The following is a 19,296-nucleotide window of genomic DNA, read 5'->3' on the forward strand; positions in this document are numbered from 1 at the left end:
ATCGAGTACAAAATCATTTACATTCTTGATGCAAATGATGCATGCTAATTATATTTCAGCAAAGCAGATCACAACTATAATTAAGTGGTGAATTTTCAAATCTGGAAAGCTTGATACTGATTATATTTCCCTATTCCTATTTTACAGCCTAAGTAAACAGGCACAGTAAAATTATGAACTTAGCCAAAGTTTAAAATTGAATTATAGGACACTAATAAAAAGAACTCTGATTTCTTTAAATATTTTTCTCCAAATGTTAGGGTCAGCAAAGTTTTTCTGACAAGGGTCAGATGGAAAATAGTTCGGGCATTGTGGGTCATACTGTCACTGGTTTCTCAACTTGTGAATATAACATAAAAAGAGACAAAAATAAGCCATTGAGCACAGATGCGGTTTCACATCAACCTAAAAAAAATAAAATAAAAATAGAGATTACAGCTCAAAATCCCGTTAACAGAAATGCTCTGTCAAAGGAAATTAGAAGATTTTTTTTAAATCATGATTTTTTTCAACAGATTTACTCAGAAAAACAAAATAGGAAATGGAAAGAACAAAGACATGGGCTTTAAACCAACTGCATTTGTTCACCCTTGGGCTGCAAACTTATCCTACTGAGACTCATTTTTGCCTCAAATACATGAATGTCTAAGAAAGTTTTTCTTTTATATTAAAACGTACGTACAAGGGCGTATACTGTTTAATGAAGGGGAACTACTAGACAAAAAAAGGATATTTTAAAATTTAAGTCTAAAGCATTAACCAATCACAGTTGATAAATCTGTCCTCGAGGCATATAAAGCACAGGCATCCATTCATACCCAGATAGGACCAGCATAGGACTTGCTGGCTTTCTCCGCATCCTGTTCCAGTATCTATAATGGTGTATATGTTCCCTGCTTCTGCTCTGCCCATGTGATCACCTTATGACTTTAAAAAAAATTATCTATGTCATGTGTCTATGAAAGTGGGCATGTAAGTAACTCTAGGATTCCAATGATAATTATAATAAATAATTACATTAGAATTTTTAATGCAAGATAGAGATAAGCCACAGTAAAATATGTGGGGCGATTTAAGTCTTTTGAATAATGAATGAGTAACATTTCCTTCAAAATACACAAATTTATACATTAGACTCTTGATCAAGGTTTATACACAAAAATTGCACTATTAAATTATTTGTGAAGATTTCAGAAATACAACCAGTCATTTGGAAGTCTAACAAATAAAACACAAATACAAGGACATCTGGGCTACCGAGGAGTCATCAAATTTACATGCTGTAGTTAAACACTCTTCTAAGAAGAAAGCTAAAATATTATTTATGGTCTGTGAACAAAAAGCAGACTTGTATTGAATACTGCTGCCCCACAATGGCTTCCATGCCTATAACATTAGAATTTGATTAAAAGTAGACTAAAGTAACAGTAACCCTACAATGAAGAATCCTAATCCTTAGCCAACGAAAACAAATAGAAAGTTAGTTCTTCCCAAACCCCAGGAGACCAAAGGCTGTGAAAAGCAAACCTCAAATATTGTCGCTCCGGTGAATCGACTTAGAGCAGCAAACTCAAGGATCAAGGTCCCCGCACAGGCTGTACAGGTGTCTGTCTCAGTTCCCGTCCGGGCTTCTGGTTTTCTGATGCCAAACTTTAAATTAATCTAAATACAATGAGAACGTTACCATGAGCAACTGCCAAGACATAAATGAGTTTATGATCTACCACTGTCAATCAGGCCTTATCAGATTATGAAAATAATTCATGAAGTGAATAAAGTGAAGTCAACCTGAGGATCTCTGTGGCTTTCCAACAAACACCAGGAAAATATATTCTGAGCATACAGAATGTGTGGGGTAAGTAAGTTCTCACTTTCTTTCTTGATGATGTAATAACACAAATATTATTATAACAATGCAAGCATTGTTATACAGGTAGATCAGCCTTAGGAGAATTTATGAAACCAGTACAATACTATTAAACAGTCCACAGAGAAAAACTTGAGTGTAATGGTATATATTTAGAAGAGATTAAAATTTCTATGTTTTATAAATTCTTTGACAGTTTTTACATGTACACAATGCACTTTGGTCACAGTCCTCACTCCACCCCTTTGATCCTCCTCCTCCCACTATCACTCTTTTCTTTTCTTACATTTCTTATTTACTGTGTGGGGAGAAGGCACATGTATGCTAATCATATATACACAAGACACCTCGGGGAAGTCAGCTCTCCCCTTCTCCTAAGTGGTCCCGAGGATCAGACTCAGGCTGCCAGGCGCCTGTATGTGCTGATTCATCTCACTAGTCCCTGTCATGTTTACTTTTGTCCTCTGACTCACTGAGTTCAACCAGGGCCCACATGAGTATGAAGCTATCCTCTGGAGCATGGGGAACTCACCAGTGGCTGCGTCACTGAGGACACTGACTCCCCACTTCCAGTTCCCTGAGCAACACTTATTATTTAGCAGTGGTTCTCAACCTTCCGAATGCTGCAACCCTTTAATACAGTTCCTCTTCTAAAATAATCATTTCAAACTCTTTTTGACATGTCAAGCAATAGGAAAATAACAAGTTTCTTTGTTGACACTAGTACTTGTAGCACCTTCTGTTTCAATTTAAGCCTGCCTCTCATGTTACAGCAAACATAAAAAATTTGAGAGGTGCTAGGAAGCTAGCTCTGTGGGTAAAGTGCTTACAGAACAAGCAGGAGTGTTGTACATGGGAACATGATTTTGTTTTGGTCCCAGGTGTGGATGTGGGACTGATTCAGATGGTTTACAGCAGCGGACTATTTGCCTCGTGTGGGCTCTGAGAGGAGCTCTTTGCCAGCTGCAGATAGTTGAAATCTGAGGACTCTGGAGAGAGAATAAATGCCAGAGTCCAGAGACTGTGGAACATCCAAGAAAAAACAAGGCTGTTCCTGCTTCTCCCTTGCTGCTCCTGGCTGCTGCTGAGACAAGAAGTTGGAGATCTCCTGAAACAAGGATTGGACTGGCTCCAAGGAACCAGATGACCCTAACCAGCAGGAAGCAGCTAAGTGAACTATGCCCCCTCTCCCACAAACCGTTTCTCTCTCCTCCCTGGTGTTGGAAGGGATTGGGGTGGAGTAGGGAGAAAAGGATATCAGAAACGTAAATAAAAGTTTTTTGTTTTTGTTTTTGTTTTTTTTTTTTAAGTACGCCAACACATGAGGGCTTGGTTTCGATCCTGTTCCTCATGTCAAAAAGCCACGTTTGTCAGTGTGTACCTGTAACCCCAGGACTAGCAAGGCAGAAACAGGATTCCTAGCTGGTCTACCTGAATCAGGAAGCTTCAGGTTCAAGAAGAGACTAAGTCTCAAAAAAGTAATGTGGACCAATGAGGAAGCCACAGTGCTCACCTCTGTCATACACATACACAACACACACAGACACCAACATGTACATACATAGACACATACAGAATGTGAGACAGAGAGAAAAAAAAGGAATAAATGCTAGACTCCTCAAATTCTAAAACCTCTACAAAACAAAAACTAGGGCTAGAGGGATGGTTAAGAGCTCCTACTGCTCTTGAGAGGATACAAGTTCAACTCCAAGCATCCACATCAGATGGATCAAAACCTTTGTAACTCTAGCTCCCGTGGGATCCGACCAACATTTTCTCTGGTCTCTGTGGATACGTACACTCATGCACATACCCACAGGCAGGCAGGCAGGCAGGCAGGCAGACATAGATAGACAGACAGACGCACATACATACACACACACACACACACACACACACACACACACACACACACACAGACTTAAAAAATAGGGACTGGAGAGATAAAGCACTGGCTGCTCTTCCAGAAGATCCAGGTTCATTTCCCAGCAACCACATGGTAGTTCTTAGCTGGCTGAAATTACAGTTCCAGGGAATTCAATGCCTTCTTCTGGGCTCTGTGAGCACCGACAGGCATGTAGCACACCTACATACAGGCAAAACAACCACACACATTAATTTTTTAAGTTAAAAAAAGATAAAAGACAATAAAACAAAAACAGAAACACTTGCTACATGTAAATTTAATATATACATACTGCTTTAAATAGTTTTGCATCTAACTTTAATAAACTAAAGGAAAATGACCAGCTAACAATGCAAATATACTAGCAAACAAATTCTCATTTAAAATGACTGCAATTCCTCCGTCCTAATACTGAGAAAAGAATGATACTTTACTGTGTTGGAATCACACACTCTGTGTCATTGAGGGAAAATGAAAGTATCTTTTTGGCAGCAATTTGGTAATAAGTACTCAGAGTCTTAAAAAGTATTCCATACTTTCTTCTAGCAATTCATCCGAAAGACAAAAAAAAAAAAAAAAAGATAAAAAAAGATGTATGTAAGATTGCCTATTGGCAGGAAAGCTACTTAAAATTCTAAAAGTGGGGCCAGAGAGAAGCCTCAAGGAGGAAGGTGCTGCCGCATAAGCACAAGGACCTCATCTGGTGGCTGCATGCTCTTGTAACCCCTTGTACTAGTGGGACTCCTAAAGCTCATTAGCTAGACAGCCTAGGCGAACTAATGAGCTCCAGGATCAGTGAGACCCTACCTTAAAAAATAAAGATTGCAGAAAGACAGCGGGCATCTACTACAGGTCTCTATACCCATATCCATCTTCTCTCCACTCACACACAAACTCACATGCGTATGTGCAGACTCTCACACTAACAAATACATACAATGTGTACATACAGAAGGAAAAAAAACAAAAAAAAATACCCAAAGTGAAAACTTAAATAATATAGGGGTTAATTCTAGTATTTCATTGGAGAAAAGGTGGCAGTCGTGATAGACTAAATGGGCGGGGAAATCAATGGGTATGATATCTGGTTTGAAAAGCACCTACCTATATTGTGCTGCTGAACACCTATCCAGCCGACAATGATGTCATAAATACAGAGAATGAGCCTTGCTTGACTTCCACTTCTAGAGAAGTTATACTAGGCAGTAGAGATGGAAGGCCTAAATGCATGCAACGCAAAAGTTGCTTGAGGTTTGAAGAGCACTGCATATTGTTAGGATGGAAAGGTGGTTTCCCTGGGCTAGAGGAGTATGTTGAATTGAATGAGAACAGCCCCATAAGCTCATGCCTGAATGCTTGGTCCCCAGCTGGGGAACTGTTTGGGAAGAATTAAGAATTAGGATGTGTGGCCTTGTTGGAGGAAGTGTGTCACGGGGCTGAGGTCTGAAGATGTACCCCACCACACCAGTGTGCTCTCTGCTGCCGGCTCGCAGTTTGGGATATGAGCTTTCAGCTGTTCCTGCTGTCCTGTCTTCACTCAACCATAATGGACTCTAACCCTTTGAAACCATAAGCCTAACTTAACTCTTCCTTTCACGATACCTTGACCACGGTGTTTTGTCACAGCAATAGAAAAGTAACTAAGGACTATGAGAGAACACTAGAAAGTCTACTGCCAAACTATAAAAACTCTGAATGTTAAGGGGCAGTCACTGGACCAGGGAAAACGTTAAAGTTTTGAAAGCAATTCAATAAAAAATGTTTTGGTCGTACTCTTTTCCCAAGTGTCCTGAATAATAAGCCAGAGAAAAGAATAACCACATTAAGATACAGGAGTTTATGAATGAAATTAAACTGGCTTTGTTTTTGGCTGCAAGGCTAGCTTTTAACAGCTGAGCCATCTCTCCAGCTCTCAAGTTGGCTTTAATAGCACAGCAGCAAAATGAAATGAAAGGAAAAGGTGTCACAGACCTTGGGTCTGACTTGGACAAATGGGAGAAAAACAGTGTTAATAAAGAATGAGAGTCCACTCCATCCTCAGTGGCTTCCTTCTCCTGTTTTAAATAGAAAATATTCTTGGAGGGCAAAACAATAGTGAAGCTCCCTCACCTACTCACCTACTGGGTCTCAGGGCTCCAATACCAGCAAGAAGGAACCCCAGAGCAGCAAGCAACCCACACTGCAGCCTCCTTCCCTATCAGTCTGCCCCACAACACCCGGCAAGGTGTTGCCACTCCCCTCCTGCTGGAGCCTCTTTCTTAGGATTTTATCATGCTGCCCACTGTGTGATGTTCACTCCTGAATCCCTGGATGCTTTCCTTTGTGGCAGGTCCGCTTCTCCTCACCCTCTCCTTGGAGAGTAACACCTTCCTACTCTCACAGCTTCCACATCATCTCAGCACCAACAACTCTGGCCCACATTGCAGTCTGGCTGTCTCCTCCTTCTGCAGCATGAACTAGCCTGACACACTGAGGCCAAGGAAAGCTTACAGGAATTTTTACATCGCTCAACTGTAACTCAGCTGCAATGTCAATATGAATTTGCTGTCAGCTTTGATGCATCTTCTTCAAGGCTCCCGTGGGTGAGGAACACCTCTGACCACAGGAGCTCATCCTGTTAACAGCGAAGAAAGTGTAAGCCAAGTGGTGCCTGTTCGCAGTGACTCACCCTGGGATAAGGAAGGCCACTGGTAGTGTTGAAGGCCGGTAGGAGTTTGTAACCCAGCTGCTTTGCCATTTGGAGAAGTTCATCATTATACCACTGCATGTATTCACCTTTTTCTTTCAACATGATTGCCAGTGAGTGTCCACCCAAAAGACCCCTAGGATCACAGAGACAAAACATTATCTGCAGTTTAATTAAAGATATTTACAAGCTACTATCTGAGAAGGTGAGAGCATTTGTTCCCAACAATTTGCAAATGTAAGATAGGCTACAGAATGATTTAATTCTTTTTTACCAACTACTCATTTAGTGACAAACTATTATAATCACATAGCTAATATATTAAAACAAACAAACAGAAAACATTAGGGGCTGGCAAGAAGGCTTAGTGAATAAAGGCACTTGCTAAAGACTACAGACTAGGAGTTGGAATCCCAAAACCCACTTACTACAAGTAGAGAACTTACTCCTTCCTACAAGTTTTCCTGTAGGCTCCTCCCTAGATACACATAACATATAAATGGATGCAAAAATATACACACTATTATAAAGAACCTGCACTTTCAAGTACCTTAAAATTTCTTAAACCAAAGTACACCCTAGACAGTAGTTTAACAAATGAGTAAATGTTTTTAAAATGAATTTAAAGTTTTAATTTTACCACCATGAAAATCTTTAACTCTTGATGTACCATTGAAAACTTAAAAACACCTTTTACCTCATTAAAAAAGCTAATAATCTCTAAAAAGCTATCTTAGACTTCTTATATTTAATTGAAGAGTAGCTTCAACAAGGAGATGGGACAGAAAATTACGAAAGCTAATAAACATAAACTTACCTAATGTTGGGATGAATTAATTTTATAAGCTCACACTTTTATAATCTCACAAGGGTATGTCTTATTGTCTGAGGAGCAAGCCTGTAAACTGAGTCTCATGTGGCTTCTCTGCAGAGGCTCCTGGCTAATGCTGGCCAACTGTGGAGACTCTTGGAAACCTCTGAAGGAACTAACAGAAAATGCGTTCAACCTACACACACTTCCTTTTCACACTTGGATCACCTGTGGTGTGAGTCTGTCTCTGAAGACTGTTGTGTCAGTTACAGCATAATACGGCCTGTTCACTATATTCCAAACTTTCTCTTTTCTTTTTTTTTATTTTCTTTTCTTTCTTTCTTTTTCTTTTCTTTTCTTCCTTCCTTCCTTCCTTTCTTCCTTCCTTTTCTCTTTTTGGAGGTGGGGCTCACTCTAGGCTGGGCTGGCATGGGACTTACTATGTGGCCAGGCTGGTCCTAAACTTCTCACAGTCTTCCTGTTGCAGCCTCTAAGTGTCAGAATCACAAGTGTGAGCCACCATGCCTGGATTTCAATTTTTTTACTGTTATATGAATGGTTGTTTTGGTGGCTGGTGAATGTCTGTCTATCACATGCATGCAATGCCCTTGCAGTCCAGAAGAGGGTTGTGTACTTACCCAAGAACTCTGATGTTTGTTTCAAAGACTGATACAACTACATCATTATCTAAATTAACATCTCTTAAAACTTTTCTCACTGCATCTTCAAATTCCTTGGTTTTGTTTAATACCTAGTGGAAGAGAAGATGACATAACATTCTTTTCTACCAAGTCAACAGAACACTATACTCAGAATGAGATACTTGAATCAATGTTAGCATACTTTAAGAGTCAGAAAAATGAGGCATACAAACTAGTATATACCCTTAAGTATATTATAAAAATCTGATGTCTAAAACTAAAAAGTAAGTGCGAACAGTGGGGAGTCTTTACACCCTGGTGTACTTTTGGGGCCTTCAACACCCATCAGAGGATTCAGACTATTCAGAATGCAGGCTGGGCAACTCTAAGTCCCAAGTCTCGAATCCAAATGCTTCAAAATCTAAAATTTTTAGGTTTTGAACACCTGGTTGGCACCACTGAAAATGTTACAGATTTCAAACATTTTAGATTGTTGGGTTAGGAATGCCCAGCCTGTAAAGCTGTTGACATGTTCCAAAATACAAACTTCTGGAACCAAGTGATTCAGATAAAGGGACCCTTTTTCATAGTTAGATGACAGGCAGGAATAGAGAGAGAGCTTTTCTAATGCTGGTTCTTCTTCTTCAGATACTCTTCATATCTGTTCATGCGCATACACTGTCCATGACCTACAGTTAGAGCTATATAGGTATGCTCTGCAGGGATTTGGTTTCTAAGCCAGAGCAAAGTAAACAGCCATCCTGCTCATCAAGTACTGTCTTAGGAACTAAACTCTCTTGGGCTTGCTCAGTGGGTAAAGGCACCTGCTGCCAATCCTGATGCCCTGAACTCAATCCCTGAGAGCCATATGAGAGGACAGGCCCAACCCCTGTAAGTGGTACCACACAGGGTGGTACACACACACAAAATAAACAAACACATAGCTATGTAAAATAAGAAACTGCCTACTCCAAAGAAAGTACTGTCTTCACCCAGCTGAGCCTTCACCGTCACCTGATGCCACCTATACCCGAAGGGCGCCCCACTGGCCAAGGAAGCAGTGTGACATTACTGTCAAGAACAGGTCTTAATCTGAGTTCTAGTTCTCACCTCAGTCACTTGTGAGTCAAGCCAAGCTACTTCCATATCTGAGCATATTCCTTCCTCTATAAAGGAAGGAGGTACTGCCCTATAGCACTGTTTTCTTAAATAAGATTATGTGTGCAAAATATTGTAACCGATGTCTGACTTAAGTGCTGAACAACGAGTGTTTAATATCATTACTATTATAACCAAGCCAGTCTAGACTTGTGACTCAACTGAAACCTCAGTGAGTTTTTGGAATGAGCTCCATGAAAAGGGGTCACTGTCATTATAAAGGCTGCTCTGGATTTCCTATCTGAATTACGGACGTGATTAGGTGTTACGCAGAGACTGGATGTAATATAAGAAGTTTGCCTTTGATGGTTGAATCTTTTTGTTTAACAATACTTTGCAGTACTTTTTGAAATTTAATCTGATCCTCTTAAGCATGACAGATTCCCTATAAGCATGTGTCTAAAATTTCAAGGCAAAAAATTTAGGGCAAGCCTGAAATCAAAGACATTGGGAACCAGAGTCTGAGCTGACTAGTTTCTCTTCTCCCACTGGCCATCCTTTTTGTTACCTTGTTAATCTTCTCTACTATCTCCCTCCTAAGACTCTGCACTAAGTACAGCCACACTTCCTCCTGTGTATCCCAGGAGCTGCTTCTCTGCAAACACACACGACAGAAGCACCAACGCCAAACTTCCAAACAGAGCCAACTCTAACCTTCTCATCATTTTATGTTTACTTATCTCCTAACAAGCCAAGAAGAGAGCCTACGCCTCACCTTTCCTCTGTTACTTTTAATGTTTTAGGAACTATTGCTTTTTCAGATTGCATAACAATGTGAATTTAAAGGTGCAATGTTTTAGAGCCTGATTCTATGACAATAGGTCAAAACTAGTATTTTGAACAATTTAAATTTAAAAATCAAATTATAGCAAGAGAAACTGACTTTATGTTACAAACAAAATAAAAGTGGTTGTGTTCTGTACTCTAGTCACTGTAAGTGATATGCTATTATTTTCAAATCGCTAAATCACAGATTTAAAAAATAATAATTTAAAAGGCAAATTTAATTAGAAACCCCAGTATCCGTATTGATAAAAACATGCAAAATAAAAAAAAAAAAACATGCAAAATAATATCACCTCTAAATGCAGGAAAACCTATGAAAATACTCTATTTTTCTCTAATTCTGTTTAAACTCAAAAGAAAATCCTTAGGATAATGATTCAAAATTCAAAATGAATTTGTTCATTTCCAGTATGATGGTGATCTGCGGTTATTTTGTTTCTTCTCACTTGAGAAGACTGAAATTAAATATTTTATAAAACATGTTTCATTTATTGCGTGTGTATGCCTGACACGTATGCCGCAGTGTATGTGTCCAGGTCAGGGGACAATTTGCGTAAGTCAGTCCTTTCCTTCCACCACGTGGTCCTGCTTGTCAGGCTGTCGGGCTTGTTGGAAGGTGGTAAACGCTCCTTCTGAGCCCTCTCACCAGCCCACAATAATTTGTATTTCTAACTAGATCCCAAATAATGCTGTTACTACTAGTCCAGGCATCTTACTTTGAGAACTAATGACAAACTCTTTAAAAGTACAATCTGAAGAATATGATTCATAATAATTTGTGGCCATCCAATTAGAGAAGTTGATAGATTTCTAAATGCAGGAACATGCAGCCTAGAACCACCCTATCTCCTTCATGCCTGAAAATATTGTATAAAGCGATAACAATAACTAAAGTCCATGAAAATAAGTTAAGAACTTGGAAATGAGGGGCATCTGCCATCTGAAGGAATGAAGCTAAGATGACAAACGAGGAAGAAATGCCAGCGCTCCTCTAGTGCTGTCACTCACAGCTCCTGCTTCTCACCCTCTCCTCATCCCAAAGACGCCCTGTGCCTCACTCAGCTACGATTACACATCATACCATTCCATCTCCTAGATAACAGCTGTGCCTTCCAGAGACTGTCAAGCTCCAGAGCACACTCTTCCTGTCTGCTGGACAGTCTGTGCATCATCTCTCTCTTCCCCTGGGCCCACTCACTCAGAGGCACTAACAGCACCTTTTCAGAGTCCTTATAATGTAGTTTGTACTTTTCACTCATGCTGGCTAAATGAAGTTGTCACTTTCAAACCTCCAGCCCAACACAAAGGTCTCAACAGTCAGTTCCACCTCGGCTGTATTACAGTCAGAGAGAGGCAGTCCTGACGCTTCACCAGAGCAAAGAGCAGGGACTCAGTTGGTATCTCTCTCTCTCTCTCTCGCTCACTCTCTGACTGCTACTATCACAGTGAGACTTCTGTCCCAAAATTAAGAACGTGCTGCAAGGAAAATGTAGAAACACTATCCAGGAGTAAAAACTTTCTGCTACTTGAGAGATGGTTTTATCGTGTTTTATTTAGTACAAATTCGCACTTATAATAACTTACAGTACAAAATTAGCCCTTAAAGAAAACCCTTAAAAGAAGCCCATTTCCACAATGTTCTAATGGTAAAAACACTAGGAAGTACTTCAGAACCAGGGCATCTGGGACACAACCTTGCCCCTCTGCCACCACAGACACCTCTGAAGCTAATACTAATTAGCACGATCTCTACAACATAAGGGTTGGAAGGGAAAAACCATTTTTCCTTGTGCGTAAGTTTCAGTATCGTGCGGCATACTGCCATGGAGCAAGAACAGTATCCCATTTTTCCAAAAGAACTTCTTTCAAGAGCTTCACGCTCCTTACCCAAGGACTGGGGAAACATGTGAACTCACTAAATTATTTGAGAATCTCTATTCTGCTACATGACTGTACTTGACAATAATTTAATGTAACTCAGTAACACTAAAGCTTTATTAAGAAGCAAAAATTTGGACATTTTGAATTCTTATGGCTTCTATTCCATACATAATATGCTGACTACATTTATAATACTTGAGTGTGGATATCATAAAACTTATAAAATAAGTGATTCCAAGAAAAGTGGAACTTACCACAAGCGTATCCAAAGAATCGATCAGTGTTAGGGAAAACCTAAGAAATAAATGTAACAACATATATAACACTATATAAGCAGCTCTTCCATGTATCCACACTGCAATGTGACCTATACAATAACCAAACAATCTGAAACGTCCTATGTATCACTGAAGATGCATAGAAATGTTGTTGGCTCCTTTTAGAATGAATAAAACATTAAAACTTAATGCTAGGGGCCCAATTCCAGCAGCACAAATAAATTAGTAACTGTAAATCAAAACATGCCACATATATAAATACATGTGTGTGTGTGTGTGTGTATATATATATATATATATATATGCAGTGATATATACACACATATATATATACGTGTAGTGATTTCTTATAATATGGTGGTGACTTCATATGCATTTTAAAGATTACATAGTTTTTTTTTTAAAGATTTATTTATTTATTATTTATACAGTATTCTACCTGTATTCCAGAAGAGGGCACCAGATCTCATTATAGATGGTTGTGAGCCACCATTGCTTGGAATTGAACTCAGGCTCTCTGGAAAAGCAGTCAGTGCTCTTAACCTCTGAGCCATCCCTCCAGCCCCAGTTACATAGTTTTTAAAGTTTCATCCAATTTAATAAGCTAACTTTTCAAAAAATAAAAACGCTAACTTTTCTCAGATATAAGAAATGTTATTTTTTTAGAATATGAAAGAATAAAAGACCTTAATATAATGTTTGAGGTAGGTTTTCCTTTACTTTCTTTTTCTAAGGGATTCTTTAAAATCTGGTCAACTGTGAGAGTAAGAGGGCTTGATAGGTGAAAGCGTTTCAATCCCCACATGGTAAAAGAAGAAAACTAACTCTTGCAAATTGTTCTCTGACTTCCACATGCATACCACAGCACGTGTAAACATGCACACACAATAAACAAATGCAAAAAGAATTTAAAGTTGGCAAAATCTCAGAAATGTGACTGAATTTTCTTTCCAAGCGGGACCTAGCTACTCTAAACCGCCACGCTATGCCTTCTGCTCATACTCACTTTCCCAAGGCATCATCTACGTCACCCCGGCTTGGCTCCTGGCCTCTGACACGTCCTCGACAGGTTAAAGGCATGAGTTCATCAGCTGGGTAAGCATGTTCCTACAGAAAAATCTTAATAAGTTACTAAAGAAAGTGAGAGAAAGCATACATCATTTAGAGAATAGGACTAGTACTTAAAAGGCGGATTATCTATACAATTTGTAGACAATTCAAATTTTTAATTTAAAATGTAATGCATGCTTGAAAAAAGATATTAAAATTTCTTTTAAAAATTGTTACTCTGGCTGGGCAGTGGTGGTGCATGCTTTTAAATCACAAGCATTCAAGAGGCAGAAGCAGACAGATCTCTGTGAGTTCGAGGCCAGCTTAGCCTACAGAGAAAGTTCCAGGACAGCCAAGGCTACACAATAAAGCACTGTCTTGAAAAACATAAACCAAACAACAACAACAACAAAAAAAAAAAAATCTGAAAATCTGATTTCCCTCCTTGAATCTCACTCTCTACAGATTATCACCATTAAAACCAGGCTCTGGCCTTTAAAATCATGTCTTAATAAGTCAAATACATGTACATGTATCATTTATAACATTTCTTTTTGAAACAGGGTCTCACTAGATAGCCCAGGTTGGCCTGTTACCGGCAATTCTCCTGCCTTGGCCTTCTGAAAACTGGGATTACAAGTACATACTGCCATGGCCAGATAAGAGCTGGGACTTCAACACCACTCACATCACGTTAGTGGAGCTTCCTGAATGCAGTCCTTTCTCCTAGTAGGTTCTCATACAACTGTGTACATGCATTGTTGGGTGTGCAAACCCTCAGTCATATCTCATATTAAGCAAGCACTCTACCAGTGATTGGTCACATCCAGAAAGTGTATTTATAAACAGGCACTTATGCCATCTATACTCAGTGGACTCACTTATTTTATATTTTATTCAAAACACAAGGTACCTCTGTGGTAGGTTGAATGTGAATGGCCCCCACAGGCTCATATATTTGAACGTTTGATCCCCAGTTTCAGAAACTGTTTGGGAAAGAACTTTTTGGAGAAAGAACGTTGGAGGAGTAGGCTTTGTGTTTCAAAAGCCCACATCAGGCTCAGTCTGTCTCTCTGCCCATTACTTCCAGATCAGATGCGAGCTCTCAGCTGCTGCTCAAGCACCACACTTCCTGCCAGGATAATAGACTAACCCTCTGAAACTGTAAGCAAGCCCCCAATTAAACGCTTCCTTTTACAAGTTGCCTTGGCCATGGTGTTTCACCACAGCAATATAACAGTAATTAGAATAACGTCTCCATCATGTTTGAATGTTTTAAAAATATTTTAATAACAAAGTGAAGTCATAACTCATATTTATTAAGTTCTTATTTTCTACCTCTATTCTATACATGAAAACAGTTTCTGAAGGAGATTCAATTGTCTTCATTTCGCAGGGGAAACTAGGACCCAGAAACATCACGTAAGCCTAGGTTAACAGCTGATGTGATGAATCCAGAGTTCGAAGCCTGGTCACCTGAGGAGTTGACACCCTCACCGTGACCGGCTCCTCACAAGGTTGCACAGTGTGGATACACTTACTTATTCCTGTATGGATAAACATGAAGAGTGAGCTAACAAATGTCTGTGGACATGCTATCTTTCATACATGTATTATTTCTGTGGATCGCTTAAAAGTTGATATGAGTCAAGGGGCTATTGAATTTTTGATAGTTACTACCAAGTACAGTATTAATTTACTATTTACTTCACTCTTAGCATGAAATGACTAATGCTTTATATTTTGCCAGTCTCCAGGGTTTTAAATAAAATGCCCAAATTCCAGTATGAATAAGGGTACACATCTTCTTATATTAGCCACTCTGAAGAAATGCCTGTTTATACCATTTATTTTTCTAAAGGCTAATGCTGTTGCCAAAAGAGATTCAATAACATGGTTTGTTATATACAATTAAGTATCTTTTATCCTTTGTTTAGTTTTTAATTTCTATTTGTAGTGTTTTCACTACAAGCTCTCAGGATGTAGGTAAATCTATTCATTTCTCCTTTCATGGTTTCTGTGTTTCAGGAATGCTGTACCAGGCTACTCTGGGTCCTAGAAACATTATTCATATACACACACATACAAATATGTCCATATATATACACGGACTACAATTAAGTGTTTTCTCCATCTGGAATTCACTTTCTTTCTAATGTTTAAAACTATTTGTTCCCTCACACGTCAATCTTCTAAAGTCTACATTTTAAAGAATTCATTCTTTCTCAGTTATATGAAATACTACCAAATTAGCGATGTAACTTAAGAAACTGGTTATGACATAAGGGCTAAAGATGTCACAAGAGAAAGTAATCCTGCAAAGGAAATCCTAGACATATTTCATGACACTAAGAGAGCAAAGTATCAAATGCCTGATGCTCATCCAGAATTAGAAAGGAACGAGACTCCCCACACCCGCCCAGAAACATGCTTGTCCTGTGTCTTAGGAGAGCAAGCACTGCTGAGCCCCCAGGAAATACTTCACACAAACGACAGAGGCCATTTTTCAACAGTTTAAATATTAAAAATACTTAATATTAGGTTCCTACTTTTCTCCTTCATCCATAAGCACTGGAGAATTTTGAGAAAGGCCATGTGTTTGGTGTTCCTGATCTCTATTTTTCTTCTGCTACACACTATGCATTTGGAGTCCAGGTCACTGAGTTATATGAGAGGCATACAGGGGCTCAGACACACAAGTGCAAATATTTCTGCTGAACTTTAAAAGCTAAGAACTCTACGGGAAATTGAGTAATAAAACAAGTCACACACAGCACACACATCAGACTACTGGAAATTTTCCACAGAAATACCCAGCAAGTGCAAAAGGATGGCAGAACTGTCTTCAAGTCTCTGAAGGAAAGAAAATATGTCTGTTGTAAGCACTGCACGCTGTTCAGGTGTCCTCCAAGTAAGGGAGGAGACAACCTACCAGAGAAATAGAATACCTATGACATGTTCAGACCCAGGAAACTTCCTGAGGAAATGAGGCAACCAAGAGGAAAATCAAAATCAAAACTCAGGAATGGCGAAACTGAGGAATGAAATCAAAACTCAGGAAAAAAGAATAGAAGAATGACGGGGGTCGACTCCCCTTGAGAGGGTTCTAACACTGACCATGCCAGCAATGGTTTCCAGAGCCCAGTGCAAATGTTATGACCCTTCAAAGCTCTCTGTCAAAAGTCTCAATTTCGGGAGATGGAACAACAGTTAAAGGCACTTGCTGTTTGTCCTGGTAAGTTTGCCAACATAACACAAGCTAGAGCCATTTGCTACAAGGGATTCTCAACTGAGAAAATGTCTCCATAAGATTTGCTTTTAGGCAAGTCTTCTTCATTTTCTTATTATTGGTATACGTGAGCCCAGCTCACTACAGATGCTTTCACCCATGGGCAGGTGGTCCTGGTGGTATAAGAAAACAGGCTGAGCAAGCCATGGGAGAGCAAGACAGTAAGCAGCACCCCTCTGTGCCCTGTGTCATTTCTACCCCAGTTCCTGCCCTGACTTCCCCAGATGACATGCTGTTAGGATGAAATCATTCCTTTCCTCCACATTGCTTTTGGTGGTGGTATGTTACCACAGCAGCAGAACCAGACTAAATGACTGCTTTTCCAAAGGACCAGGTCCAGTTCTGACATCCAGGAGGTGGCTCACCTCCACCTTTAACTCCACTCTCAGGGACTGGACACCCTCTTCTGGCCTCCATGGACACTGCATGCATATGGTACACTTAGACACATGTGGGAAATACATTTATACACATAAGAATAAATAAATATTTTTTTAAATTCTCAGTTTTTCTATACACTTGAGTGTGTGGTTGCAGTCACCAACACTGTTTGTATTTCTTTTTAGAAAACTGATGTTCCGTAATGATTCATCCTGAGATGATTCTAGGCAACAAATATTTTGACATAATTAGAATCCATATATAGTCACCACATTCTGAATTTTATACTATATTAACAATTTTTTAAAAATACATATTTCAGCATAAATTTCTAAATATTTTTATGTGTCAATCTCAGTATAGCTGATTCTCCAGAGTGCTTATAATTTTATTGCTTTGCTATGAATTTAATACATGTAAGTTATAAAAGCAAAAAAGTTTAAAGTTGCTTTAATACTTTGAAAGTTATTTTGTAAAAAGACAAAATTTTAATTTTATAGTAAACAGGTCCTTACTATTTTAGAAACCTCATACTGCTATTTTAGAGTTCTATAAAACAAAACCATAAATGCTTTTATCTGAAATTGAATGTAAATCTAAATTCCAAATTAAATATGAAAATTCAAATGCTGAACCTACAGAGATAGTAAAAATATCCATAACAAATACAAAGCAGAATAATCAAAGTAACTTTGAGCTAAGGTGTAAAAAATACTTCATGATCTTCGTTTCAAGATTAAAGATAAAAATAAAACCATGGCCTTCCTTCAGGTTAACCACAAAGCACACTGCAGGGAGTTTGCACAAGGCCCGAGCAGGCACACAAGGCAACAAACAGCTGCAGCAGGCTCCAGATGGCCTGACTGTGTGAAGCACAGCAATGTCTCCTCTTCGTGTGTTGCCAGAAAAGGAGACACAATCCTGTTAACCCAACCAAGAGTCGTGAAAACACTTAACAATTAGTTATAACTCAGAAATGAAATCTGGGGATAAAAAAAGAGTCTTGCAGAAACTACGTAGAGAAAGTACCTGACTAAAAGCAAAGGAGGAGGGGAGCTAAAACACAAGCTATAGATTCTCCATACTAGACTCCCAATTTACTAGGGGCTCTGACATAAAAAACTCAGCTATAGAGTCCAGTCAAAATGCCAGCCTGAAGACTTTTTAGTAACACTTATTATAAATATTTGGTAAAGGGAAGACATTTCATCCTACTAAAAATAACAACTAAAATCATAATCATTATTGAGCCTAAGTAGGTAGAACAATATTCACAAAGACTTAATATTAAGAATTGGTTCTCAGCAGACCATGGTGGTACACACCTTTAATCCTAGCACTTAGAAGGCAGATGCAGGTGGATCTCTGTGAGTTCAAGGCCAGCAAGCAAGTTCCAGGACAATCTCTGGTGTTACATAGAGAAACCCTGTCTTGAAAAAAAAAAAAAAGAGGACAGGAAAAAAAAATGAAATCAGTTCTCTCTACAAAGATATCAGGGTGCACACCTGAGATTCCTAGCACTTGGAGGAGGATCAGAAGTTTAAGGTGATCTCTGGCTACAGAGTAAGTTCAAGACTCTGTCTCAGGGAGGAAAAGGAAAGAAAGAAAAAGAAAAACAGAAAAAAGAAATTCTCTCCAAATTGTTCTGTTGGTTCAACATAACCCCAAACAGGAGCTGGTTATTGTTTGAGTAGAAATTGGCAATATGGTCTTGAATTTTACATAGACATGCAAAAAATAGCCAAAAACAATCCTGGAAAAGAAAAACAAAGCTGGCACACTCACACTGCTGAGCTGAGAATGCATCACAAGGGTACAGAAATATATATAATAATGTGACATTGGTCTGAAGTAGCTACAAAGCTCAAAGCCTAGAGAGCCCATCTACCTACCTACCTACCTTCACACCCACCCACACACCCAGTCAAACCATTTCTGTGTACACAGGCGTCAGAGCAATTGCGTAGGATCTGGCCATTCATTACAACAATGGCGCTATAATAACTATTCATACATGAAAAAAAAGTAAGCCAACCCTTATGTCATCATATGCAAATATTAACTCAAAATGAGTCATAAGTCTAAGTGAATAAACTAAATTTATAAAAACATCTAGAAGCAAAAAAAAAAAAAAAGAGAAAAGAAGTTTTGTGATCTTGGACTAGGAAACTATAAAAACATGAAAAATTTTTAAATAAAACATTAAATCAGATTTGATAACATTTTAAATTATTTCTACCTCAACCATCACTGCTGGAAAAATTAAAATTCAAGTACAAACTAACATTTAAAAATCCATAAAATATGATAGAGGTCTCATATCTAGGATATAAAATAATTTTCACAACCTAGCAATAACAGGACAAAGGATGAGCTTAAAATTAAAAACAAAAAAACAAAAAACAAAACAAAAAAAAAAACTTGTAACAGATGATTCTTCAAAAAAGATACACGAATACAAACTAAATGCATGGGAAGATTTTTCAACAGCATTAGTCACCAGGAAAAATGAAATTAAAGTCAGCGAAACACTACCACGCGCCCACTAGAGGAGCTAAAATT

General features: G+C 38.7%; 1 protein-coding gene across 2 annotated transcripts in view; it reads right to left on the reverse strand.

Annotated features, from left to right (window-relative positions):
- Nucleotides 1-19,296, reverse strand: part of Edem3 (ER degradation enhancing alpha-mannosidase like protein 3) — a 63,979-nt gene that overhangs the window by 38,207 nt on the left and 6,476 nt on the right. For both annotated transcript variants that reach the window (XM_055624488.1, XM_055624487.1), the window contains exons 3-7: nucleotides 13,021-13,121; nucleotides 11,991-12,030; nucleotides 7,909-8,021; nucleotides 6,442-6,595; nucleotides 1,528-1,662 (exon numbers count right to left, since the gene is read on the reverse strand). In XM_055624488.1, the coding sequence (XP_055480463.1) occupies nucleotides 1,528-1,662; nucleotides 6,442-6,595; nucleotides 7,909-8,021; nucleotides 11,991-12,030; nucleotides 13,021-13,121 (543 nt within the window). The remainder of the gene's footprint in view (nucleotides 1-1,527; nucleotides 1,663-6,441; nucleotides 6,596-7,908; nucleotides 8,022-11,990; nucleotides 12,031-13,020; nucleotides 13,122-19,296) is intronic.

Source organism: Psammomys obesus, unplaced genomic scaffold (genome assembly GCF_907164565.1).
Source record: "Psammomys obesus unplaced genomic scaffold, mPsaObe1.curated_primary_1811, whole genome shotgun sequence".
NCBI classification, from domain to species: Eukaryota; Metazoa; Chordata; class Mammalia; order Rodentia; family Muridae; genus Psammomys; species Psammomys obesus.